Source organism: Pan paniscus, chromosome 6, assembly GCF_029289425.2.
Source record: "Pan paniscus chromosome 6, NHGRI_mPanPan1-v2.0_pri, whole genome shotgun sequence".
Classification (NCBI taxonomy): domain Eukaryota; kingdom Metazoa; phylum Chordata; class Mammalia; order Primates; family Hominidae; genus Pan; species Pan paniscus.
The window spans coordinates 49,467,296-49,494,878 of record NC_073255.2 but is presented as its reverse complement, the minus strand read 5'-3'; the positions used below and the strand labels follow the sequence as shown (position 1 = coordinate 49,494,878).

General features: G+C 50.4%; 2 protein-coding genes across 5 annotated transcripts; both read left to right on the top strand.

Moving 5' to 3' along the window:
* The first annotated feature begins 73 nt into the window (after nucleotides 1-73).
* TMED4 (transmembrane p24 trafficking protein 4) lies at nucleotides 74-7,473 on the top strand. 4 transcript variants are annotated; one of them, XM_003805225.5, is made up of 5 exons: nucleotides 74-348; nucleotides 572-672; nucleotides 821-946; nucleotides 1,156-1,302; nucleotides 2,771-4,074. In XM_003805225.5, exons 1-5 carry the CDS (start codon nucleotides 189-191, stop codon nucleotides 2,918-2,920), a joined length of 684 nt encoding a protein of 227 aa, XP_003805273.1. In that variant the 5' UTR covers nucleotides 74-188; the 3' UTR covers nucleotides 2,921-4,074. The 4 variants fall into 4 exon arrangements, with proteins under 4 accessions (XP_003805273.1, XP_014201136.1, XP_008967161.1 ...); XM_014345650.4 differs by having other exon boundaries at nucleotides 143-364; XM_008968913.5 differs by lacking the exon at nucleotides 2,771-4,074 and adding an exon at nucleotides 7,337-7,473 and having other exon boundaries at nucleotides 149-348.
* A 948-nt stretch (nucleotides 7,474-8,421) lies between these two features.
* On the top strand, nucleotides 8,422-16,602 carry DDX56 (DEAD-box helicase 56). The gene is made up of 14 exons (XM_003846093.6): nucleotides 8,422-8,554; nucleotides 8,646-8,807; nucleotides 9,340-9,500; nucleotides 9,646-9,816; nucleotides 9,953-10,043; nucleotides 10,653-10,897; nucleotides 11,512-11,631; nucleotides 12,264-12,377; nucleotides 12,489-12,583; nucleotides 13,188-13,261; nucleotides 13,399-13,488; nucleotides 14,181-14,286; nucleotides 15,882-15,958; nucleotides 16,327-16,602. The coding sequence occupies exons 1-14, from the start codon at nucleotides 8,495-8,497 to the stop codon at nucleotides 16,402-16,404; spliced, it is 1,644 nt and encodes a 547-aa protein (XP_003846141.2). The 5' UTR covers nucleotides 8,422-8,494; the 3' UTR covers nucleotides 16,405-16,602.
* The last annotated feature ends 10,981 nt before the right edge of the window (nucleotides 16,603-27,583 follow it).

Here is a 27,583-nt window from a genome sequence, read left to right as displayed (position 1 = left end):
GTAGGCGGGCGCCGGGCTGTGTGAGGGGGCGGGGCGCGGCAGTGTTCGGTACGGATGGAGTTGCAGGAGACGGCGAGTACATATCACTGCGCAGGCGTCCTCTTCCCCTAACTCTCAGGGTCGCTAGGGTGGCGCGCAGGCGCAGAGCGATGCGCAAATGTGCGCAGGCGCCTAGGGGCTGAGGCGCGATGGCAGGTGTCGGGGCTCGGCCTCTGCGGGCGATGGGGCGGCAGGCCCTGCTGCTTCTCGCGCTGTGCGCCACAGGCGCCCAGGGGCTCTACTTCCACATCGGCGAGACCGAGAAGCGCTGTTTCATCGAGGAAATCCCCGACGAGACCATGGTCATCGGTCAGGCGGGCTGAGGGTGGGGAGGCCCTTTGTACCCAGCTCAACCCTCGGCGGCGCTCCCTCCTCCCGAGCCCAGCCGGGTCGCTGGCTCCCCCAGTACCTAGCCTGAGGGTGCCCCGAGGATGCCAGGCCCCCTGCCTAGAGCTCCGGGCCGCACGTCGGAGGGGGCCGGGCGGAGAGGCGGCCCACTAGGGCCGGTCGTGACTATGTGTGTGCCCCGCAGGCAACTATCGTACCCAGATGTGGGATAAGCAGAAGGAGGTCTTCCTGCCCTCGACCCCTGGCCTGGGCATGCACGTGGAAGTGAAGGACCCCGACGGCAAGGTAAGGCTGGCGTTGGCCCACGCAGCCGTTCTTCAGTGGAGCTCCCGTGGGGTGTAAAGCACTGCCTGGAGGAGGCCTCAAGGGACAGGAGCTTGCACTTGGAGAGCCTGCGGTATAAAGGTGGGGCCTTCACTCACATATGTTGCAGGTGGTGCTGTCCCGGCAGTACGGCTCGGAGGGCCGCTTCACGTTCACCTCCCACACGCCCGGTGACCATCAAATCTGTCTGCACTCCAATTCTACCAGGATGGCTCTCTTCGCTGGTGGCAAACTGGTAAGAGGATTTTCTCTTTGGCTTCAGCTTAGAATCTCTCACTTGTTTCCAAATTTTGATTTATCAAGATTGTGAAACTTTGTAGCACAGTCAGAATTGGGGAGACAGATGTTGCCTTCTGCTCCACAGCCAGGGACAATAGTGGGTTCCATACCCTGGAACAGACAACTGGAGGCCCCACCACTCATACATTCCGTGTTTCCTTGTAGCGTGTGCATCTCGACATCCAGGTTGGGGAGCATGCCAACAACTACCCTGAGATTGCTGCAAAAGATAAGCTGACGGAGCTACAGCTCCGCGCCCGCCAGTTGCTTGATCAGGTGGAACAGATTCAGAAGGAGCAGGATTACCAAAGGGTAAGTGCATATCTCCTTGTAATTTGAGAGGGCAGTTGACCTTTATACCCACTATACCTACTCAAGTTTCTGCTTGGGAGATCAGCTCTGCAGAGAATGGAATGAGAGGTATTGGTTTAGATAGGTTGTTTGTTTGTTGTTTTTGAGACGGAGTTTCACTCTTGTTGCCCATGCTGGAGTGCAATGCCATGATCTTGGCTCACTGCAACCTCCGCCTCCCCAGGTTCAAGCGATTCTCCTGCTTCAGCCTCCTGAGTAGCTGGGATTACAGGCATGCGCCACCATGCCTGGCTAATTTTGTACTTTTAGTAGAGACGGGGTTTCTCCATGTTGGTCAGGCTGGTCTCGAACTCCCGACATCAAGTGATCCGCCCGCCTCAGCCTCCCAAAGTGCTGGGATTACAGGTGTGAGCTACCGCACCCTGCCTGTATTGCTTTTTTATCAAAACATTTTATTGTGGTAAAATATAACACCAAATGTGTCATTTTAACTGTCTATATAGTTCAGTGGTATTAAGTGCCTTCATAATGTTGTGCTACCAACACCATCATCCAGCTCCAGAACTTTTTCATCTTCTCAAACTAAAAATCTATACTTATTTTGTTTTGTTTTTGAGATGGAGTCTCGCTTTGTTGCCCAGGCTGGAGCGCAGTGGCGCCATCTCAGCTCACTGCACCCTCCGCCTCCCAGGTTCAAGCGATTCTCCTGCCTCAGCCTCCCAAGTAGCTGGGATTACAGGCAAGTGCCACCATGCCTGGCTCATTTTTGTGTTTTTAATAGAGACTGGGTTTCACCATGTTGGCCAGGCTGGTCTTGAACTCCTGGCCTCAGGCAATCCACTGCCGCAGCCTCCCAAAGTGTTGGGATTACAGGCGTGAGCCACTGCACCCAGCAAATCTGTACTTATTATAAACAATAACTTCCCGTTTCCTATTGTCCTGACACCCACCATTCTACTTTCTGTCTCTATGATCCTGACTACCCTACCTCATATAAGTGGAATCATTCAGTATTTGTCCTTTTGTGACTGGCTTATTTCACTGAGTATAATGTTCTCACAGTTCATCCATGTTATAGCATGTGTCAGAATTTCTTTCCTTAAGGCTAATATTCCATTGTATGCATGTGCCACATTTCGCTTTCAGTAGTCATTTTTAAGCTCTATAAAATAAAGTGAAGAAAGGACAGTTCACAATCTAGTAATAGCCATTGCCTACCTGTTTTTCTTGGACTCTTGTTGGAAATGGTAGGATCATGATTTCAGTCCCAACAGAGATGCTTGTGGAGGGACAGCCCGTCCCTTTCTTGGGGCAGCCTCACTGGGGAGACCATATCACTCCTAATGGAGTCACAGATAGTATTCCAAAAGGAGTTTGGTCCTGGAGTTGAGTAGTTACACGCAGGGAGGGACCTCACAACAGCCAGACTGTTTCTCCTGCTCACTTAACCCTGTGTTGCCCCACACAGTATCGTGAAGAGCGCTTCCGACTGACGAGCGAGAGCACCAACCAGAGGGTCCTATGGTGGTCCATTGCTCAGACTGTCATCCTCATCCTCACTGGCATCTGGCAGATGCGTCACCTCAAGAGCTTCTTTGAGGCCAAGAAGCTGGTGTAGTGCCCTCTTTGTATGACCCTTCCTTTTTACCTCATTTATTTGGTACTTTCCCCACACAGTCCTTTATCCACCTGGATTTTTAGGGAAAAAAATGAAAAAGAATAAGTCACATTGGTTCCATGGCCACAAACCATTCAGATCAGCCACTTGCTGACCCTGGTTCTTAAGGACACATGACATTAGTCCAATCTTTCAAAATCTTGTCTTAGGGCTTGTGAGGAATCAGAACTAACCCAGGACTCAGTCCTGCTTCTTTTGCCTCAAGTGATTTTCCTGTTTTTCACTAAATAAGCAAATGAAAACTCTCTTCATTACCTTCTGCTTTCTCTTTGTCCACTTACGCAGTAGGTGACTGGCATGTGCCACAGAGCAGGCCCTGCCTCACTGTCTGCTGGTCAGTTCTGGGTTCACTTAATGGCTTTGTGAATGTAAATAAGGGGCAGGTCTTGGCCCTAGAGGATTGAGATGTTTTTCTATATCTTAGAACTATTTTTGGATAAATTATATATTTTCCTTCCTAGTAGAAGTGTTACTGCCTGTAACTAGCTCAAAATACCAATGCAGTTTCTGCATTTTGGGTTTTGTTTTTCCTTTTTTTTTTTGAGTTTTGCTCTTGTCGCCCAGGCTGGAGTGCAATGGCGTGATCTCAGCTCACTGGCAACATCTGCCTCCCGGGTTCAAATGATTCTCCTGCCTCAGTCTCCTGAGTAGCTGGGATTACAGGTGCCCGCCACCACGCTCAGCTAATTTTTGTATTTTTAGTAGAGATGGGGTTTTACCATGTTGGCCAGGCTGGTCTTAGACTCCTGACCTCAGTTGATCCACCTGCCTCAGCCTCTGCATTCAGTTTATTCACATATTTTTGGTAACTCCCATGGCAGCTCCTAGGATTTCAGCGGTCTGTGGGCCAGAAAGCAGGCACCGGGGCTGACCTCAAGGCCGTATCAGAGGGCCAAGCAGAGTTCTTTTGGATACCTGCTTTTCATCCCACAGGGCCTTAGAGTCAGAGGTAAGGTAGCAACAGAGCTAGAATGGGGCAATGCACTCTTACCCTCCTTCTCAACTTTTATTTAAGCTGTGCTAAATGTTTTCTTCAAGGGAACCAGATTTAGTTCTTTACAGAATTTTCCAGTGAAATAAAACATGTTGTAATAGCTGTGTTTGAGATGAAATAAGAGGTTGTGGGCAGAGGGGAGGCACCTAAAGGAAAAGAGGAAAGGTGCCTGGGCTACCTATGCAGATAACCTGGAGTGGACTTCACTGTGGACTCGTGGTACTAAGGCTTGGCCTGGACAGGCAGTCTAGGGGGTATGGGAATACACGGTGTGGTTGTTCAACTGTTTGCAAAGGTCAACCAAATAGACCACATGTTCGCAAAGTATCATCTGAGGAAATTAAGTACCTTCTTAGCCCTCTCAGTCATAAATTTGAACAAATTTTAATACACTTTCCTCATGCCCTTCTATATAAAACTTAATACCATTAGTTCCCCATTCTTGACATTTTATTTCAGTTTTTATTATATATTTATTTGAAATATTTATTAAATTATCTGACCTACGGAACTAAATTCTTCTCCTTTTGTTATTTCTTATGTCCTATACCATATATATACCTATTTATATATATATTTATATATTTTTTAAATTTTTATTTATTTTTTGAGACAGTCTTGCTCTGTCGCCCAGGCTGGAGTGCAGTGGCATGATCTTGGCTCACTGCAACCTCTGCCTCCCGGGTTCAAGCAGTTCTGCCTCAGCTTCCTGAGTAGCTGGGATTACAGACACCCACCACTACACCCGGCTAATTTTTGTATTTTTATCTTATTCATTTATTTATTTTTGAGATGGAGTCTCACTCTGTCGCCCAGGCTGGAGTGCAGTGGTGCAATCTTGGCTCGCTGCAACCTCCACCTCCTGAGTTCAAGAGATTCTCTTGCCTCAGACTCCCGAGTAGCTGGGATTATAGGCGCCCGCCACCATGCCCAGCTAATTTTTGTATTTTTAGTAGAGACAGGGTTTCACCATGTTGACCAGGCTGGTCTTGAACTCCTGACCGCAGGTGACCCGTCTCGCCTCCCAAAGTGCTGGGATTACAGGTGTGAGCTGGCCGGGCACAGGTGATGGGGTCTTGCTCTGTCCCCAAGGCTGGAGTGCAGTGGTGCCATCACAGCTCAAAGCAACCTTGAGCTCCCAGGTTCAAGTGATCCTCCTACCTTACCCTCCCAAGTAGCTGGTACTACCGGTATACCCCACTGTGCCTGGCTATTTTTACTCTTAAAAATACATGTGGGCTGGGCACGGTGGCTCACGCCTGTAATCCTAGCACTTTGGGAAGCCAAGGTGGGTGGATCCCTATAGCCCAGGAGTTCGAGACCAGCCTGGGCAACATGGCGAAATCTTGTCTCTGCAAAAAATACAAAAAATTTAGCTAGTGGCACACGCCTATAGTCCCAGCTACTTGAGAGGCTGAGGTGGAAAGATCACTTGAGCCCGGGAGGTCAAGGCTGCGGTGAGCCATGATCGTGCCACTGCACTCCAGTCTGGGCAACAGAGTGATCCCATCTGAAAAAAAAAAAAAAACGCAATTTAGGGCCAGGTGGGGTGGCTCACGCCTATAATCCCAGCACTTTGGGAGGCCAAGGCAGGGGGATCGCCTGAGGTCAGCAGTTTGAGACCAGGCTGGCCAACATGGTGAAAACCCCTCTCTACTAAAAGTATAGAAATTAGCCAGGCATGGTAGTGTGTGCCTGTAATCCCAGCTATTCAGGAAGCTAAGGCAGGAGAATCGCTTGAACCCGGGAGGAGGTTGCAGTGAGCAGAAATCGAGCCACTGCACTTCAGCCTGGGGGGCAGAGGGAGACTCTGTCTCAGAAAAAAAAAAAAAAAAAAAAAGGCAATTTAGTTCTCTAGGCTTTTCCATTTAATAGTTTTATATCCTCCTATTTCTAAATCTGGATGACAGTGTAACACTCCAGTAAGGTGAATTGTGAATTGCTGAAATTCTTCAGATGTTTAAAAGAGTTTTCAGTATTCCTCATGTTAGAATTAATGCAGAGAAAAATTATGTCCTTTGAACTAGTTACATGTTGTGGACTTCTGGCCTGAGGCTCTTGGGGATTATGTGACATATTGGGAAGGGACACATTTCTGCTCTGTGGCTGTTACTAGAAATCAAGCCAGCAAATCAGACTACGTTTGTGAGAAGACAGGAAGGCACAGATTAGGGTTGAGCCGGCCTTCAACAGGTTTGGCTGGCAGTAGACACAGTGGAGCACATCTTAACTATTTTGGTAGGTCCTGGGTTTCTCTTGGTAGTTTTTGATAGAAAGGGGAATGGTGTGAGGAAAAAGTGGGCATACATTTCACCTTTCCACTGATAAGGCAGGTGGAATTGGGATAGTCAGTGGATGGGCCAATAGCTGGTGGCTGTGAGAAGAATAAGGATTTCCATACTGGTGTGTCATATTTACAGATAGGTTGTGACCTAAAAAGTTTTTTAAAAAACAGCAGTTAGGGGCTGGGCGCGGTGGCTCACGCCTGTAATCCCAGCACTTTGGGAGGCCGAGGCGGGCGGATCACAAGGTCAGGAGATCGAGACCATCCTGTCTAACAACAGTGAAACCCTGTCTCTACTAGAAATACAAAAAATTAGCCGGGCGTGGTGGCAGGTGCCTGTAGTCCCAGCTACTCGGGAGGCTGAGGCAAGAGAATGGCGTGAACTCGGGAGGTGGAGCTTGCAGTGAGCTGAGATCATGCCACTGCACTCCAGCCTGGGCGACAGTGTGAGACTCCTTCTAAAAAACAAAAACAAAACCAAAACAGTAGTTAGGGTACACACACACAAATTCTAGTGATTTTCCCCCCAATACTACCCTTGACTTTTGGAATTCTTGCTTTCTCAGAGTTTACAACATCCTTACCAAACAGCCTTCTCCCTCCTTACCACAAAAAAAGAAAAAAAAGTTCTGGGGTTGAGGGGACACTCCATTCTTAACATCCTCTATTATCCCAGCCCAATTCCCCAGCTCTCACTGGGACTAGTTGTACCTATCTTCATCATTTGGTCCCAGCATGACTACCTGTTGGTGCATGAGCTGATCTCTCCTAACCTAACAGCCAGATGCTAGTCTCTGGTACTCAGATGCTGGGCTGCATCAGATAGGATGCACAGGATCATCCTGGAAGCTTGTTGACATAGATTCCTGTGCAACACTCAGATATAGTCTTAATGTAGATTTGGGTTGGGTGGTATGGTAGGCAGAATAATGGCCTACCACTCTGAAACATATGAATATGTTACCTAACATGACAGAAGAGAATTAAATTGCTAATCAGATGACTGTAAAATAAATTATCCTGGATCATCTGGATAGGCCTAATGTAATCACAAAGGTTGTTTCCTTGCCTTTTCCAGCTTGGCTCTGGCTCCCTTCCTCCAGCAAGGGTGGGTTGAGCTCTCACATGGCACCACTTTGACCTCTTCTGCTTCCCTCTTCTACACTGAAAGACTTACGGGCCAGGAGCAGTGGCTCGCACCTGCAATCCCAGCACTTTGGGAGGCCGAGGAAGGCAGATCGCTTGGCCCCAGGAGTTCAAAACCGTCCTGGGCAACGTGGCGAAACCCCATCTAGAAAGAAAAGAAGAGAAGGGGAGGGGGGAGGGGAGAAGGAGATACAGATATACACATACACACACACACACACACACGTACGTACATACATACATACACGCTAACTGGACGTGGTGGTGCGTGCCTGTAGTCTTAGCTTTCCAGGAGACAGGTGGGAGGACCACTTGAGCCTGAGATCGCGCCAGCCTGGGTGACAGTCAAGACCATGTCTCAAAAAAAAAAAAAAAAAAAAAAAAAGATTTGTGATTAGGATTCTTAGTCCTCACCTGTATTATTTTCCTATTGCTACTGTAACAAATTACCACAAATTTACTGGCTTAAAACGACGCAAGTCTGTAGGTCAGAAGTCTGACACGGGTCTTAACTGGTGACCCGAGTCAGATTTGGGACACAAAGAACAGAAACCAAGCTGTGCAGGTGACTGACAGGCAGTCCGGTTAGGGAGCCCTACAGCAACCCGCCGGTCCTCTCTCTCAGGCAGTTGCTGCCATGGCTCATTATTCCAACCGGTTCTCCTCAGCCCAGTCTATCTCAGTGGCTCCATTCATAGGGTGATGTGCCCGGCGGGACACTAACCCTAACCAAGCAGAGAGACGGTCATGCCCGTCACGACCTCGGCCCTCGGCCCCGGCCGAGGCTTCTCCTGCAGGTCGCGAGAATCAGGTGTGTCAGCGGCGTCCGGGAACGCCGGAAGAGCCAGTGGAGCGGCTCTGTAGTCCAAAGTACCCCGTCGACCCCAGTACGGCCGCTCCACCGCCTCCTACTAGACCCAGTCCCAGGGACTGCGCAGTCGCAGAGCTCCGTCCGAGTACCGGAAGCCTAGGTGCCAGCACTTCCGGGAAGTGACTTCGTCTCCGAAGCCGATTGGTTGTTGCTTTGCTCCCCCTCGCGTCGGTGGCGTTTTTCCTGCAGTGCGTGCGTGCTGCGCTACTGAGCAGCGCCATGGAGGACTCTGAAGCACTGGGCTTCGAACACATGGGCCTCGATCCCCGGCTCCTTCAGGTACACGCGAGGGCTGGGAAGCCGGCTTACGGGCTCTGCGGGGCGCGCCATCACTCTTCACGCCGCTTAAACCGCACTCCTGGTCTCCTAGGCTGTCACCGATCTGGGCTGGTCGCGACCTACGCTGATCCAGGAGAAGGCCATCCCACTGGCCCTAGAAGGGAAGGACCTCCTGGCTCGGGCCCGCACGGGCTCCGGGAAGACGGCCGCTTATGCTATTCCGATGCTGCAGCTGTTGCTCCATAGGAAGGCGGTGGGTAACGAGAGAGCTGAGGGGAGGAAGGAGGCAAGCTCCAAAAGCCTGGGAAGGGCGGTTCCCGTTTGTCTGAGGTTTTCTCTTGGCCCTGTACCCGTGCAGGCCGGCCTGAGAACCTGGTGCTGTTGTGGCAAACACTCTGGGCTGGAGTTCAGGTTACCTGGATCCTTGTCCGGCCCTGCTACCACCAACCTTTGCGTAATCTTCGACACAGCACTTTCTTTTCTTTCTTACATAAAAAGGGAGCACATCTATCTTTTCTACTTACAGAATTATTGTGAGAATTTAGCTTCATAACTAGTATATTTAAAGTAGCTTCATAAACATCAGAGTACGTTATTCTTTTTGAGGGTCAGTGCCTGGGGAAAGAACTCTCCACTCTGCATTCTGAGGCGGGCAGAGTGATAGATGATCAAAGTACTGCTGAGTAGTGTTGCAGCAGATGGGTCAGGTAGGCTGGAAGGGGTAGAGACACGTGGACACAGTGATGTGCACTGCTGGCTAAAGTCTTTAATTCATATTTTTACAGACAGGTCCGGTGGTAGAACAGGCAGTGAGAGGCCTTGTTCTTGTTCCTACCAAGGAGCTGGCACGGCAAGCACAGTCCATGATTCAGCAGCTGGCTACCTACTGTGCTCGGGATGTCCGAGTGGCCAATGTCTCAGCTGCTGAAGACTCAGTCTCTCAGAGGTGGGTAAAAGCAGCAAAGCTGTACCTGAATGAAGCTACACAGTGTTGTGGGGTTGGGTTTGTGTGTGGCAAAAAAGAGAGCAAATCCAGGGTGAGATCCCAGCTGCTACATTCTGCCTCATACTGATGTCTTGTCCACCTGCAGAGCTGTGCTGATGGAGAAGCCAGATGTGGTAGTGGGGACCCCATCTCGCATATTAAGCCACTTGCAGCAAGACAGCCTGAAACTTCGTGACTCCCTGGAGCTTTTGGTGGTGGACGAAGCTGATCTTCTTTTTTCCTTTGGCTTTGAAGAAGAGCTCAAGAGTCTCCTCTGGTAAGGCAGAGGTGGGTGTGATTCCTAGTGGAAACATCTGTGAGTAGGAGTTGGGACGAGAGCGGGGTGGCTGGAAGCCAGTTACTACAATTAGCGGCCCTTAGAGCTGGAATCTGATTGGATTCTTTCATTTCAGTCACTTGCCCCGGATTTACCAGGCTTTTCTCATGTCAGCTACTTTTAACGAGGACGTACAAGCACTCAAGGAGCTGATATTACATAACCCGGTAAGAGGCACCATGGAAGTGTCTGGAGCTGCAGGCATGGGGGCACTCAAAGATCTTGATGCTCCTTCTTAGGGGATCCTTTGGTGTTTTGGGTGGGACAGTTGTCACTTAGTGTCTCATCCCTGGTCCTGAGGCACTAAAAGCCAGTGGTCTAAAATCACTATATATTTCCAAGTGTCCACAAGGGATGTCTCCCATTTCAGGCCATGCTTTGCCTAAAATCCTGAGCAAGGACCTCCCCTAAGGGGCAGCTTTGAGCAGCAGAGCCAAAATTCTAAGGCCAAGGTTCTCATCTTAAGTAAACTTTACCTTTCAGAAGGCCTGTTGCTGTAGGCCTTCCCTTCTCAATGTAGTCCTTTATTGATGTGTTTCTCTTTGTTCTGTGCTTGGAAGTATTTTATATATGGTTTATATGGTATACTCTGTATACCACAACAATAAGGGCATTTTGGGGTTTTAGGTTACAAAACTGGAGGAGACTTAGGGTGCCAGGAATCCTTAAATGCATCTCTGCCCTGCACTAAAATGTTGATGCTTTGGTTGGTGAGTAAGTGGCCATGCATCTCTGTGTTCTTTTCCTTTCTGACCACAGGCCTGTTTTCTCCCCAGGTTACCCTTAAGTTACAGGAGTCCCAGCTGCCTGGGCCAGACCAGTTACAGCAGTTTCAGGTGATCTGTGAGACTGAGGAAGACAAATTCCTCCTGCTGTATGCCCTGCTCAAGCTGTCATTGATTCGGGGCAAGTCTCTGCTCTTTGTCAACACTCTAGAACGGAGTTACCGGCTACGCCTGTTCTTGGAACAGTTCAGCATCCCCACCTGTGTGCTCAATGGAGAGCTTCCACTGCGCTCCAGGTCTGCCACAGCCAACATCTTGGTTGAAATAAGTTGAAGATAGAGATGGAAAGGGGGCCCAGTTAATGTTCTGTTTCTTAAGCACTTACTAGGGGCCAGGTTCTAGATGTGACTGATACTGACTTCTCCCAACTCCAAAATACCTATCATGGCCGGGCGCCGTGGCTTATGCCTGCTGTAATCCCAGCACTTTGGGAGGCCGAGGTGGGCGGATCGCCTGAGGTCAGGAGTTCGAGACCAGCCTGGCCAGCGTGGTGAAACCCCGTCTCTACTAAAAATACAAAAATTAGCTGGACATGGTGGCAGGCACCTGTAATCCCAGCTACTCAGGAAGCTGAGATAGGAGAATTGCTTGAACCCGGGAGGTGGAGGTTGCAGTGAGCCGAGATCGTGCCATTGCACTCCAGCCTGGGCAACATGAGTGAAACTCTGTCTCAAAAAAACAAAACCCTATAATTATTTCCAGCTGAGGAAACTGAGGCACAGTGATTAAGTAGCGAAAGAGATTAAGAAGAGGAAAAAGGAAAGGGTGATGGTTATTGTGATACTAGGGATGACAGAAGGGCCTTGAGCTTGCTCTGCTGAGCTGATTCTCTGTCCGCTCTTGGCTGCAGGTGCCACATCATCTCACAGTTCAACCAAGGCTTCTACGACTGTGTCATAGCAACTGATGCTGAAGTCCTGGGGGCCCCAGTCAAGGGCAAGCGTCGGGGCCGAGGGCCCAAAGGGGACAAGTGAGTCCATGCCTCTTTTTCCATCCCTCCCCAGAAATGCCTGTGTTTTTAGCTTTTTGGAAGACTAAAACCAGAGTGCACAGAGCAGGGAGCCAAACCTTCCAGGCCTGGCTGGTAGTGTAGCCCAGAGAGCCCCGCAGGTTCTTGCTCAGCTGCCTGGATATAGAGAAGGGAGTGGATGGTGCACATTGCACATGCACCACGAAGGGCAAAACTGCCGGGGTTGTTGGCATGCAGAGCCCTGCAGGGGAGATGGCCCATCCTGCATTGGTGGTATGGCTGTGACTTGCAGGGAGCATATTTCTGAAGGGAAAAGGAACCCCCCAACTCTCCAGTCTCTGTCCAGCTGAAGGCTTGACTAGCTCAGAGTTGGTTTTCAGATCACCATGTAGGGCAATGAGTTCTGCTGTCGTCCCAGAACAGAGGTCAGGCCGAGATTTGGCTACATGTCAAAGCTCCAGGCTGCCCCAGGAAACCCTGACTCCTGGAACGGTTCCATTGTTGAAGAGTCCTCTGTATGTCAGGGTCTTATGATCTACAGGCATTGTTTAGAGGAAGTTTTGCTGATTCAGCGTGTGAATACATGCCCAGAGGAGAGGAAGGGTCTGGCTGACATTGAGTTATCTCTGCAGGGCCTCCGATCTGGAGGCAGGTGTGGCCCGGGGCATAGACTTCCACCATGTGTCTGCTGTGCTCAACTTTGATCTTCCCCCAACCCCTGAGGCCTACATCCATCGAGCTGGCAGGTAGTAGTGTGACGGCCCAGGCATCTGCATGGTAGGCACGCTGAGGGACTTGGGGTGTGCTGGACAGAGCCTGCGGGTTGGAGATGCAAGCTGCACTGTCTTCCCTTGCAGGACAGCACGCGCTAACAACCCAGGCATAGTCTTAACCTTTGTGCTGCCCACGGAGCAGTTCCACTTAGGCAAGATTGAGGAGCTTCTCAGTGGAGGTAAGAGCCTGGCTCTTGTGGTCCTGGGCCAGGGTCAGGCTTCTCCCACAATGCTTTAAAACTCCATGATAATGATGACAGAGGTCACAACATAGTGTGACAGGCCACTTCCACCATCCATCCTTGTTCTGCCCTGAGTGGCAGGCACTGTCACCCTTGAGAGATAAACAAATTGAGGTAATTTGTCCAAAGTTGTGTTTACTGTCTGCCTCATGAGCGTTGAGTGACCTGACAGGCTGCTGTGACAGCTCAGGACAGCACCTGACCCCAGGGTGCTGGGTGGTCCTAGACTGCTCTCTGTGGCCATCGTCATGGGGTACCTTGACTCCCAAGGAATACCATGGGGTACTCCTTGGGAGAGGAGAAGAGAGTGGGTGACGGGTTCTTGGGCTTGGGGCCACACAGGCCACCCCCATCCACACACGGGGACAGATGGGTCATCACTGTAAGAGGCCCAGGTGCAGCTAAGCTGCATGTTCGGCATCCCAGGAAGGCGGTGGGTCCCCTGCTGCTTTCCCCCAAGGGGGAGGTGCAGGAGGCCTCCAATGAAGACCCTGTCCTAAGGCCTCAGCCTGTGGGACCCTCGCTGCTTTCTTCTCCACAGAGAACAGGGGCCCCATTCTGCTCCCCTACCAGTTCCGGATGGAGGAGATCGAGGGCTTCCGCTATCGCTGCAGGGTGAGCTGCTGTGGTGGGGAGGGGAATGAGAGGGAAGGGGCTGTGGCCCAGGGATTGCACCATCTTGCTGAGCATCCAGGTGTGAAGGGAGGATTTGGGGCAGCCTCACTGTCTTGACCTTCAGTGTCCACCCCCAGGATGCCATGCGCTCAGTGACTAAGCAGGCCATTCGGGAGGCAAGATTGAAGGAGATCAAGGAAGAGCTTCTGCATTCTGAGAAGCTTAAGGTGAGGGGATGGGAGGTGAGAAGGGGATAGATCTTAGACGGCTGCCCTTTTTGGAGACTGGCTGAGCTCCGAGTGGTGAGAAGCAGAGAACTGGGCAGTTTTCTGGCCTTTGGCACGGAAGGGGAGGAAATGGACCCAGAATCATGGAAGGAAGCCAGTCTGTTCTGCTTGGTGGTAAATTGGCACAACCTTATGGTGGACACTGTCCAGCAGAATTATGAGCTCATGTGTCCTTTCATCTGAAATTCCACTTCTGGAACTTAATCCTGGTCACACTTGTGAATGTGCACAGTCAAGCATGTGCCTGCATTCATCCATCCATGGCATTATCATGGAACCTAAAGATGGAAACAGCCTGGGGCCACCATAGGGGGCTTGCTAGGTAAACTCAGGTGCATCCAGAGCCGAAGGTTACATGGGAAGGAATGAGGTTGGTTGCGTGTCCATATGGAACAGTCTGTAAGATGATGCCCAGCAAAAAGGGGTACAGGGTACTGCCATGTGTGTCTGGAGAAGGGAAAATGGAAACATCCACTCCCGGGAGGTTCTGAGAAATGCACAGAAGCAGCTGCCTCATGCCTTTTGAAACACATGACTGTGTTATCCTTTGAAAAGCTAGGTCTGTGAAGTCACACAAGAAAGATGCTCACTCTGTGGCGCTCACTCTGTGGCTCTCCCTCTTGCCCCGGCAGACATACTTTGAAGACAACCCTAGGGACCTCCAGCTGCTGCGGCATGACCTACCTTTGCACCCCGCAGTGGTGAAGCCCCACCTGGGCCATGTTCCTGACTACCTGGGTGAGTGTGGCCTGACAGGGCAGGAGGCAGCAGTCTAGGGAAGTGGCATTAATTTCTCCGCTGCTGGGTCAGCCCCTGTGCTTGGTGCTGGGGATGCTCAGGCAGAATAGAACCTGGAGACCCTGGCAGCACGCAGGCATGTAAACAGGCACACCCCTGTGTTTCTAAACTTGTTTGCTTGGTCCCACGGGCTAGCTGTTGCTGACTCCATTTTAGAGATGAGGAAATTGAGGTAGTGCAGGGTGGGTGGCAGACCCAGCATTTCAGGCCAGGTCGTCTCCAGAGCTGGGCCAAATGGCCGTCCATGGGTCGAAGGGAGTGAATAGGTTTGGGAGAGAGTCACGGGCAGGAGGCAGAGAGAGCCACCTGTGCTGCAAAAGACTCAAGATTAGCAGCTGCTGAAGAGGCATCTGTGGAGTCTCTGGGTAAGAACAGTCAGCAGGGAGACAGACTCTGTAAGGCCTAAACCGACAAGGTAGCAAGAGAAGAGCCAGTGGTGGTGCGAGGGATGCAGGGGTTGGCAGGCATGAGGTCAGGACCCTGGGATTGGTTTCTGTAGTGCAGCCCAGGCTAGAGCTTTATGTGACCATTAAAACTGGGCACTTCTCCTCATCTTTGGCAGGCGCTGGGTAATGACTTCTTTCAGTGTCTCATAGGAGGTGTTTTTGGTAATGAGTATGTGTGACTTTTATGCCTAAAATGGATTGAAGGAGGAGAGTGGTGGAGAGGAGGCTGTGGGCAGCAAGTGCAGGACCCTTCCCAATGCCACAGGGTCTGCTCAGCCTGGACCTGCAGCCACCCAGCGGGTGTGGTGTTGCTGCTATGGAGGTGACAAAGGGTGGAGATGGAATGTTCCAGGGCAGGAAAAGCCTGGGCACTGGGAAAGGAAGGATCCAGAAGAGATGGGAACATGAAAATGCCAGAGAGAGAGCGGTGGGGGCCGGGTTCCCACGGGACAGTGAGCTGGAGGAGACCCCAGTCCAGGTCCTGGCCTGAGATGTGAGGAGGGGAGTTGGGAGGGTGGGTAGGGAGGGAGAAGGTAAGGCTAGAACTTTGGCCTCAGGAACCCAGTCTGCTCCTATAGCGGAGTCATTTGCCAAGGTGTGGCCAGGAGGTTTAGAAGGGCCAGGAGAAGGTGGAAAGGTGTCAGGATGTGGGATGTTTGACATTTGAAGGGGAGGGCCCAGGTGTGGTTGGCCTGGGGGAGTCCATGGGGTGGGCGAGGTGAAGATAGAGCCAAGATCAGGTGCAGCTGGGATGCGGGGCCCCCTGTATCTGTAGTAATGGGCCACAGGTGAAGAAACTACCTGTTGACTTTTATTTCAGCTGCATTTTCTTTCTTTAAGGATGTCTGTCTTTTTCTTTCTTGTTACATGTTTATTGTAACAAATCTAAACAATATAGGAGAGTGATTTAAATAGTGGAAGTCTAAGGTGCTCACATTCTCCTGGCCCTGTGCAGATGTGATAGTGAATAGATGTATGTCATAGGCTGCCAGTTGGGTCAGAATTGGAGAATTTGCTGCAGAATCAGTGGGAGGGCAGGGATGGGAGCAGTAGCGGTGAGCCCACTGCTCAGGCAAGCATCTCTTCCAGTTCCTCCTGCTCTCCGTGGCCTGGTGCGCCCTCACAAGAAGCGGAAGAAGCTGTCTTCCTCTTGTAGGAAGGCCAAGGTACGGCTCCTGGGGACTGCGGACAGCCCCAGGACTCCTCCCCACCTGCTCTTTTGTCATCACCAGAATGTGGAGGCGCCTTGCCCTAGGGAGGGGAAGAGAGGGTGCCCTAGGGAGGGGAAGAGGGGGCACCCTAGAACCGGGCCCCAAAAATCTGGTGTGGGATAGGGGTACTTTTGCAGCCGCCTGCAGGCCCTGCTTTTCTTTCCCCTGCTGCCTTTCCCCATTTCCTTATCTGCAGCACCTTCTGGTCGTGTTGGCCAGTTGCCGGCACGGCTCCCTTTGTGTCTTTCTCAGTTGGGTGGCTGGGTGGGTGGATTGTCTGTCGGCCTGATTCCCCCAACTAACCTGTGACTTTGCCTCCTTAGAGAGCGAAGTCCCAGAACCCACTGCGCAGCTTCAAGCACAAAGGAAAGAAATTCAGACCCACAGCCAAGCCCTCCTGAGGTTGTTGGGCCTCTCTGGAGCTGAGCACATTGTGGAGCACAGGCTTACACCCTTCGTGGACAGGCGAGGCTCTGGTGCTTACTGCACAGCCTGAACAGACAGTTCTGGGGCCGGCAGTGCTGGGCCCTTTAGCTCCTTGGCACTTCCAAGCTGGCATCTTGCCCCTTGACAACAGAATAAAAATTTTAGCTGCCCCAGTTTGTGCCTCCAGCATATGAAAAGGACTATTTGAATCCCCAAAACATCAGGAGTCAGGAAACTTCGGAAAACAGCTGTGCCTGGCTCTGTGGCTGCATGCAGTGCTTCACTTGGCCAGCAGAGGTCAGCTGTGCCGAGCTGCCCCAGCCATGAGAAGAGAAGCCTGCCCTTGCTGGCAGGTGGCTATGGCCGGCCCAGAGCCTTCCTGCCCAGCTCCTGCAGCCCTGCTGCCTGGGATCAGGCTGGGAGATGGGCCTTCCTGACTGCCAGCCTTCCTCTCCCCAAGCACATGCACATGTAGATTCGGGGGGAAGCTGCCTGCTCTTCCTTAGAGGAGCCAGGGCAGCTATCTGCTGGTCCCTTTCTGAACAACTGTTGATGTGTGAGCTGTGTCTGTGTGTTATGTGCATAAGCGGTGGTGTAACATACACACATGTGTACTGTTCCTTATGCCCTGGCCTGAGCTCTCCAGCTGCCTTCTCAGCCTGAAGGCTGGGCTTCTCTGCTGGCTTGGGGTCCTAGATTGCATGTCACCTGCTTACCAGGCGTCACAAGGCCATGCTGGGGGCATGAGGAGGTTGGGGCAGCAGGAGAGTGGGGAGAAACTAGGAGAGTGCCTGAGTATTTTAGAAAGAACCAAGTTTTTTCTCGGCAAAAGCTTATACAGAGACGAAGGAGTCTGGGTCTTTGGTCATGGTAGGACTGAAGCTAGCAGGACCCGAGATTTGGGGCCTCCATGATCCCTGCTCCTCTTCTGTTAACACCCAAGGATTTCCACGAAGCCAGTGTGTATGATGGGGGCAGGACAGTGGTATTTTCTGGGCAGGTGTGAACTAGAGCTGCTAAGGAGCTGCAGACGATATTCTTGCATTTTGGTGGTTAGCAGTATTCAGAAGGACAAAGAGTTAATGGAACTGGAGATAAAGAGCAACCATTTGAGCATCTGCTGGGAGACATCTGTCAACTGCACAGACCCTATCAGTGGGCATTGCTGCCACCTCTTGGAAGACAAGACAGGGCAGAGAGTGCCTGCAGTGCTGAGGCCTGGTCCTTGCCCTAGGTTGGCCTTCCTACCTGGCTTCATGGAGTGCTGAGGCTGGTCCTGGGGACAGTGAGTGCTCTGGATGTTTTAGCCAAGCTGTGTTCTAAAGTGATGCACAGTCTGTCTCCACTATGTTTATCTCTCTGACCCTGTCACTTCCAAGCACACCCTACCAAGAGCTTGTATCCCAGAGCCACCCTGATGGAGAGGAGATTGGTTTCCCCAGTGATTTCCTTCTTTGGGAGGTGGGGTAGAGGAACATGGAGCCAGCCTTATGCTGTATTCCTGCCCGGGGATAGCAGGGTCTGGGCCCGGAGCAGAGGAGCTTGGGTAAAGATATGGCGGCTGTTTGTTCAAAGTGTACATACCTTCCTCCTAACGGCATCCCTGGGGGAAGCTATTTCTATGTTTTAGGTGGGGAAGATGAGGCTTAGAAGTTGCCTGGTGAATGAGGTTCTTTGCAAGATTTGGGTTCTGGCCTGTCCACCCTGGTGGAGTAGCTGGTACCATGGGGGCTTTTGCTGTGGGGTTAGGCACCATGTGGGCGCTCTGGGGCCAGGGCATTGGAAAGAATGGGAGGATTGCTTGAGCCCAGAAGTTCAAGGCTGTATGATCACGCAACTGCACTCCATCCTGGGCAACATACTGAGACACTCTCTCTCTCTTTTTTTGAGACAGAGTCTCACTTTGTTGCCCAGGCTGGAGTATGGTGGTGCAATCTCAGCTCACTGCAACCTCTGCCTCCTGGGTTCAAGCAATTCTTCCTGCCTCAACCTCCTGAGTAGCTGGGATTACAGGTGGCCGCCACCACGCCTGGCTAAGTTTTTTATATTTTTAGTAGAGACAGTTTCACCATGTTGGTCAGGCTGGTCTTGAACTTCTGACCTCAGGTGATCCACCCACCTCGGCCTCCCAAAGTGCTGGGATTACAGGCGTGAGCCACCATGCCTGGCCGTGAGACTCTATCTTTAAAAAATAAAGAACAGGAAGGTCCATCTTCGTGTCCTGAGACTACAGAGAGAAAGTAAGTATAAATGGCTTGTTCAACACCCCACCTGGGAGGCAGGTACCACGTGCCCATTTACGTGTGAACAAACAGGCACTCAGGGTTGGCCTCTTGGACTTAGTCTGGCCAAAGCCTGTGCCCTTTGCACAAATGTGCAAATCAGGACTGGGGCAGGCCTTGGATGAGGGTATGTGTGCTATGAGCAAATGAACCTAGGGCTGTCCAGGGCCAAACAGCACAGAGGGCGTGTGGGCCTGGAAGGGAGGAAGGAGGTGTGGCACATGCTGCGTGGAAGCCTAAGGCTTCACTAAACAGCAGAGAAGCTTGGATGGTTTTCAGGCTGGTGACGTCCTGGGCTGAAGCAGGAAGGTCAGGAGAATGCAGTGGCCTCTCCACTCTGGGCTGGCACAGTTTTGCCCACATGTATACCTGAATGGGTGCCTGGCTGTGTGGACTGTGCTATGGTCTGGAATCAGATGGACAAGGCACAGTCTATGAGGCAAGGAGCAGAGATGGTCAGCCAATGCAGACTGCTCAATAGTCATATTGGGAGTTCAGGGTACTGGAGGGCTATAAGGGGCCCTCACCCAGTTGGAGAGAATGCTGCCTTCCTTGAGAAAGTGAGGTTTATGCTGAGATGGGAAGGGTGGGAGGGAACAGCAATCCTAGCAGGGGAGACAGCATGTGCAAATTCCCTGGGGTGGGAGGCATCCCTGCACATTTGAGGGTGAAAAGACCAGAGGGTTGTTACCAAAATATGCAATGGGGGCTGAAAATTTGATTTTTTAAAAAAATGTAATAGTCACATATTAAAAATTCAAAGGATACAGAAGATGGAGGGTTTTTGAAAACAAGGGCATTCTTTTTCTTTTTTCTTTTCTTTTTTTTTTTTTTTTTGACATGGAGTCTTGTTCTGTCACCCAGGCTAGAGTGCAGTGGCGCCATCTCGGCTCAGTACAACCTCCGCCTCCTGGGTTCAAGCGATTCTCCCGCCTCAGCCTCCCAAGTAGCTGGGATTACAGGCACCCACCATCATGCCTGGCTAATTTTTGTATCTTTGTGGAGATGGGATTTCACCATGTTGGCCAGGATGAACTCCTGACCTCGGGTAATCCACCCGCCTCGGCCTCCCAAAGTTCTGGGATTACAGGCGTGAGCCACCACACCCGGCCAACAGCATTCTGATGATATAGCTGGTGATAGCAGATGGGAGGACAGTGGTGTGCCCAGAAACCTCTGGACCTAGAGCACAAAAGGCTCAGGGTGCATTCCCAGCCCAGCGGATTCTCTGCCTGCATCTGCTAAGGATGAATGACTCAGCTTTGGGGGAATTAGTTGTGAGACTTTGGACTTCAGGGGCGGGGCCCCAAGAGGCAATGGTGATAAAGTTGAATTTGAGCAGGGAAGGTGCCCCTGTCAGCTGTCATCCTTTTCCCCAGGAACATCATTATGTAAGACTCCTGCCTTGTGGAACAGGCTGTGAGTTGCTGCTCTTCCATTCCTCACAGCCATGTTTACAAGGGTAAGGAAGGGAAGGAGTGGTTCATCATTGCAGAGGGGAAGGTGCCTTGGCCAAGCAGACCTGCTCTGTGCCAGGCATGACACTGGGCAAATGCACAGTATTTAGTTTATTTATCCTGAAATGCTTTCAGAACTCAATGCATCCAGTGTCTTGTTATCCCTCCAGCCTATCCGCAAACCTGCTGAGATGCAGTAGGTTTGGCGTAGAATGCACTGAGGGTATCTGTGGCACCAGTGGGCTAAAGAACAAGGCACATCAAGGGGGTCTTCCGATGAACACCCCAAGGGCTGCCTCCACCACGCAGCATCCTGCTGTGGCTCGCCTCAATGTCCCAGGTGCTCTGTGGGCACAGTGGCCAGGTCAGACCATGATGGCCACTTTCTGACTGTATGGTCTCATACAGGGAAGGCATGTCACTTTTCTTGGCCTTCTCTAGGTTCTCACCTGTAAGTGGGGGTAAAATGTCCCCTCCAAGGGTTCCTGTAGGGGCCGAAGTGGCTCAGGCACCTGGCACGCCTGTTTGCAGCCCAGCTCTGTGCTAGCACCTCCCAATGCCTGTTGAATCCACCATTGCCTTCTGGGACGTGTCTCCATACTTCCACGAGAATACGTCTAGGGCACAGCCTGGGGTTCTGCATTTGAGTTCTCACCTCCGTCCCAGGCGAGCCCAAAGGTGCTGGTCTCTAGTCCACATTTGAGAGGCAAGGCTTTAATATCCACCACACACATTTATTTTGCAGATTGGCAAAAGCTTAGATTAACTAGCCAGCCCAATGTCACTTGGCTAAGTGGTAGAGGGGAGGTGCTGTGTCTGTCAGACTCTAGTCTGGAATTGGAGGTGGGATACCTAGGTTCAAGTCCTGGATATGAAACTTCCCTGTCACATCCCTTCTCTGAGCCCAACACTTAATCCAAAAGTCATGGTGACGTGGGAGGCCAGGTAAGGTAGGAGATGTCTAGCTAGATTGGAATTTCAAATAATGAGGAATTTTACAGCATAACTGTGTCCTGTCCAATATTTGGGACATATGCTAAAACAGATATTCACTGTTTCTCTGAAATTCCAGTATAGCTGGGCATCCTGCTTTTTATTTGCTAAATGTGCAACCCTAGGTTGTGAGACCTCTCTGACCCATGCGTGGCCTCCTCCAGGAAGTCTTCCTGAGCGCCAGCCTGGGCTGGGCATCCTCCTCTGTGTGTCTGATGCTGCTCTGACCTCATGAAGCTCTAATTGCTGGGGCCTGTCCCCACCTTGATGTGGGAGCTCTTCGGAGGCAAGGACCATGCCAAGTTGCATATGTGTGTGTTCCTGAGTCCAGTGGTTCATTAAAAGCTTTTCCCTGAGAGTATCCTTAATGCCCTGGAGGTAATTCTCTTTTCACAACCTTTCTACTGCCTGAGGCTCTTGAGGACTAATTCCAGTTAAAAGCAGAGGGAAGGATGTGGTAGGAATAGCACCGCATGGAGCTAGACTCTGTGACCCCCGTGCAGCAGGCAGGACCCTCCCTCTGTGTCACCTCCATGACTCAGGGCTCAGACAGGAAGCCCTCATCCTCGTCCTCCACGGGTCTCATGTTTGTCAAGGCCAGGGGTATCAGGTGTAGGCAGGGGCCCATGCCTGCTCTCATCTGGGAGACCCTGCTTCAGGCCCCTCTAATGGCCCCTTTTGTTCCCCACAGCTCACTGTACAACTTGTTGGTTCAAGGTTAGAAAATGCAGTTTTGTGTTGAGGGGGACCATCACAGAAGACAAAGGGTCCAGGATGAAGGCTACCCATCAGCTTGCAGGGCTGGGACGAATGTGAGAAGCAACTGATGCTTGTACAGTAGAGAGTAAGCATGTAGGGCCAGTCCCCAGACCTTGCCTCCCCTCAGCCTTGACATGTGATCTCCATTTCTGGTGGCTAGCCCTGCTAGTGGTCTGGCTTCACCATCTTAGCCCTGCCCAGGCTAAGACCCTCTTCCATCAGAACCTGCAGCTGGGATGCTGGGAGCAACAGTCAGGGCAGAGCTGCCCATCCTCCCATTCAGGGAGCCCTCAGGAAGTACTTGGGACCCCCCGACCATTTATAGATTCAGCCTGCCTCATCCCCTCCATGGACCAACATGCCCTTCTCAGCAGTGGGCTGGGGGACCAGGCTCCTGAACTGCTTGTGGCTGTTCCAGCAGTGGGGAGATGGAGGGTCACACAGCCCTGAGTCTATGGCTTTGACAGCAACGGGTCCTGACTGCAGCTGTATTCGTGAAGCGAAGTACCTAATACAATCAGCGAAATGTACAAATTGGACCCCTATAGGTTCAAGGATTCTTGGTGTAGGAGGTATGGCCCCCGCCCCGGGAACCAGGACCTCAGCTTTCAGAAGCAAAATGCATGAATGCAGTGATGGTTAGGCCAAGTGCCAAGGGAGACAGCCAACCCCTGCTATCATGGCCAGAGGAGGGAGAGACCACTCAGGCCTGGGTGGTGGTAGAAATCCTCACTGCCAAGGAGATTGTATGCGCAGGCGTTGGGAAGGCCCGGAGAAGCCTGAGAGACAGGCTTGGCTTGGTTATAGCAGAGCTGGGTGGAGGGAGCAGATTAGTTGGCTTAGCATAGGCTTCCTGCAGGGTGGTGGTTCTCGGCCAGATTTGCCCCAGTGGGGCTTTTGGGAAAGTATGGAAATATTGTTGTTTTTTTTTTTTTGAGACAGAGTCTTGCTCCGTTGCCCAGGCTGGAGTGCAGTGGTGTGTTCTTGGCTCACTACAACCTCCATCCACCTCCCGGGTTCAAGTGATTCTCCTGCCTCAGCCTGCCAAGTAGCTGGGACTACAGGCATGTGCCACCACACCCAGCTAATTTTTGTATTTTTAGGAGATGGGGTTTCACCATGTTGGCCAGGCTGGTCATGAACTCCTAACCTCAAGTGATCTGCCCGCCTCAGCCTCCCAAAGTGCTGGGATTACAGGTGTGAGCCACTGTGCCAGCCAAGAAACATTTTAGGTTATCATATCTGGGCAATGGATGCTACTGGCTTTAGGTGGGAAGAGGCCGGGGATACTGTTAAAATCATGCAATGTACAAGGCAGCCCCCACGAGAGAGTTCTGTGGTTGAAAATGTCCATAGTGTTGAGGTTGAGGACTCTGCTGTGGGGCAACAGTAGGAAAAGGGGTGCTAATAGTCAGGTGGTGGACAGCAGGGAATTACAGGTACATCAGTTAGGAGTGTATACAGCTGCAAGTAAGAGACCACCAGATGGCAGGAACAGTGGGAACAGAATGGTTTATCTTTTTCATGTGTCGAGATAAGTGGTGCTAAAGTCAGGCATGGTGGCCCTCACTTATAATCCCAGTAATTCAGGAGGCTGAAGAGTGAGGATCACTTGAGGCCAGGAGTTCAAGACCACCCTGGGCAACACAGTGAAATGCCATCTCTAAAAATAAAAATTAAAAAAATTAGCCAGGGGCTGGGTGCAGTGGCTCATGCCTGTAATCCCAGCACTTTGGGAGGCTAAGGCAGGTGGATCACCTGAGGTCAGGAGTTCAAGACCAGCCTGGCCAACATGGTGAAACCCTGTCTCTACTAAAAATATAAAATTAGCTGGGCATGGTGGCACACCTGTAATTCTAGTTACTCGGGAGGCTGAGGCAAGGGAATCACTTAGAACTGGGGAGGCGTAAGTTGCAGTGAGCTGAGTCACGCCATTGCACTCCAGCCTGGGCGACAGATCAAGACCCTGTCAAGGAAAGGAAAGGAAAGGAGAGGGGAGGGGAGGGGAGGGGGGAGGGGGGGAGGAGAAGGAGGGAGGGGGAAGATTAGCCAGGCATGGTGATGAGCACCTGTAGTCCCTCCTAGCTACTCCGAAGGCTACGGTGGGAGAATTGCTTGAGCCTGGGAGATCAAGGCTGCAGTTAGTGATGATCGTGTCACTGCACTCCAGCCTGGGTGAAAAAGTGAGACCCTGTCTCAAAAAGAAAAAAGACAGATAGGAAGAAAGAAAGAAGAAAAGAAAGAAAAAGAAAGAGAGAGAGGGAGGGAGGGAGGGAAAGGAAAGGAAAGGAAGGAAGGAAATGCATCTGATTTTTGTGTATTGATTTTGTATCCTATAATTTTGCCAAGTTCATTTATTCTAGTAATTTTTTTATTAAAAAAAATTTTCAAGATAGGGTCTCACCCTGTTGTCTAGGCTGGAGCGCAGTGGCACGGTTATAGCTCACTGCAGTCTCCATTGCCAGGACTCAAACAGTCCTCCTGCCTCAGCCTCCTGAATAGCTGGGACTACAGGCATGCCAGCATGCCTGGCTAATTATTTTATTTTTTTGTGGAGATGGAGTCTCATGTTGTTGCCCAGGCTGGTCTTAAACTCCTGGGCTCAAGTGATTGTCCTGCCTCAGTCTCCCAAAGTGCTGGGATTATAGGCATGCTCCACCACACTCAGACAAGTTATAATACATTTTCAGTGGTGTATTTACTGTTTTAGAATATAAAATCTATCTGCAAATAGAGATAAGTTTAATTTTTTTCTAATTTGGACACTCTTTTCCTTCCTCCCTCCCCTTCCCCTTTCCCTTCCCCTTCCCTTTTCCCTCCCTCCCTCTCTCCCTCTCTTTCTCTCTCTCTCTCTTTCTCTCTCTTCTCTTTTCTTTTCATTTCATTTTTGCCAAATTGCTCTGGTTAGAACTTTTAACACTATGTTGAATAGAAGTGGTGACAGTATCTCATTCCTAGACACTTTTCAAAAGAAGACATACATGCAACCAACAAACATTTGAAAAAAAACTCAATATCACTGATCATTAAAGAAACAGAAATCAAAACCACAATGAGATACCATCTCACATCAGCCAGAATGGCTATTATTAAAAAGGAAAAAAAAGAAAAAATAACATGCTGGCAAGGTCATAGAGAAAAGGGAACACTTGTATAGTGTTGGTGGGAGTGTAAATTAGGTCAACCATTGTGGAAAGCAGCGTGGCAATTCCTCAGAGACCTAAAGGCAGAACTACAATTCGACCCAGCAATCCCATTACTGGTTATATACCCAAAGGAATGTAAGTTGTTCTACCATAAGGACACATGCACACGTCTGTTCATTGCAGCACTATTCACAATAGTAAAGACATGGAATCAACCTAAATGTCCATCAATGACAGATTGGATAAAGAAAATGTACATATATGTCATGGAATACTATTCAGACATAAAAAAAGACATGTGATTATGTCCTTTGCAGGAACATGGATGGAGCTGGAGGCCATTATCCTTAGCAAACTAACGCAGGAACAGAAAACCAAATACCACATATTCTCACTTATATTCTCTCACTAAATGATGAGAACTCATAGGCACTAAGAGGGGAACGACAGATGCTGGAACCCAGTGGAGGGTGGGAGGAGGGAGAGGAGCAGGAAAAATAACTATTGGGTACTAGACTTAGTACCTGGGCGAAAAAATAATCTGTACAACAAACCCCCGTGACACAAGTTTACCTATATAACAAACCTGCATATGTATAACTTAATGTAAAATAAAAGTTAAAAAACAAGGCCAGGCATGGTAGCTCATGCCTGTAATCCCAGCCTTTTGGGAGGCCGAGGTGGGCAGATCACTTGAGGTCAGGAGTTTGAGACCAGCCTGCCCAACTTGGTGAAACCCTGTCTCTACCAAAAAAAGAAAAAAAAAAAAAAGCCAGGTGTGGTGGTCCATGCCTGTAATCCCAGCTACTCAGGAGGCTGAGGCAGGAGAATTGCTTGAACTTGGGAGGCAGAGTTTGCAGTAGGCTGAGATCGCTCCACTGCACTCCAGTTTGGGTGACAAAGCGAGACTCTGTCTCAAAAAAAAAAAAAAAAAAAACAAAGTTAAAAAACAAAACATCGGACACCACACACCACATGGCAGGATCCAGGATCCAATCAGATCAAGCTCTGGCATCACCCCATGGCAGGATCCAGTCAGATATTACCTTCCAGCATCACCTCATTGTGAGATCCAATTAGATCATGCCTCATTATTACCCTGTGCTTATAAAACCCAACCCAACCCCTAGCTCAGGAAAAGAGATTGAGCATTCCCTCCTTCCTTGCCAGTTGACTTTAAATAAAGCTTTTCTTATCTCAAAATATAAAAAAGAAAGTATCTCCGCTGGGCATGATGGGCTCGTGCCTGTAATCCCAGCACTCTGAGAGGCAGAAGTGGGCAGATCAACTGAGGTCAGGAGTTCAAGACCAGCCTGGCCAACATAGCAAAACCCTGTCTCTACTAAAAATACAAAAATTAGCCAGGTGTGGTGCCTGGCTAATTTCCACGCCCGGCTAATTTTTGCATTTTTAGTAGAGACGGGGTTTTGCCATGTTGGTTAGGCTGGCCTTGAACTTCTGACCTTGTGATCCACCCACCTCACCTTCCCAAAGTGCTGGCATTACAGGCATGAGCCACCACCCCCAGCCCTCTTCTGCCTGATCTTAGAGGAAAAACCTTCAGTCTTTCATCATTAAAAAAAAAAATTATTTTTCGAGACAGAGTCTTCCTCTGTTTTCCAGGCTGGAGTGCAGTGATGTAATCGTGGTTCACAGCAGCCTCAAACTCCTGGGCTCAAGTGATCCTCCTGTCTGAGCCTCCTGAGTAACTAGGACTACAGGCATGCACCACCACACCAAGATTTTTTTTGGTAGGGTCTTGCTTTGACCTTCCTTTGACCTTGCTTTGACCCTTGATTTGACCTTGCTTTGACAGGGTCTTGTAATGTTGCCCAGGCTTCTCTTGAACTCCTGGGCTCCAGTGATTCTACCACGTTGGCCTCCCAAAGCAGTGGGATTATGAGCATGAATCATTGAGCCTGCCAGCCTTCTGTCACTGAGGATGATATAAACTGTGGGGTTTTTTGGTTGTTTTTGTTTTTGAGACGAAATCTCACTCTGTCGCCCAGGCTGGAGTGCAATGGCACAATCTCAGCTGACTGCAACCTCTGCCTCCTGAGTTCAAGTGATTCTCCTGTCTCAGCCTCCCGAGTAGATGGGATTACAGGCGTGTGCAACCACGCCTGGCTAATTTTTTGTATTTTTAGTAGAGATGGGGTATCACCATGTTGGCCAGGCTGGTCTCTTAACTCCTGACCTCAAGTGATCTACCCGCCTCAGCCTCCCAAAGTGCTGAGATTACAGGCATGAGCCACCACACCTGGACATTTTTTTTCATACATGGCCTTTATCATGTTGAGAGAGTTACCTGTATTCCTTGTTTTCTGAGTGGTTTTATTATGAAAGGATGTCGGATATTGTCAGATGTCTTTTCTGCATCGGTTGAGAGAATCATGTGATTTTTTCCCTTCATCCTGTTAATCTGGTATAGTTCATTAATTGATTTCCATATGTTGAACCATCCTTATATTCCAGGAATAAAGTCTACCTGGTCATGATGTATACTCTTTTTTTGTT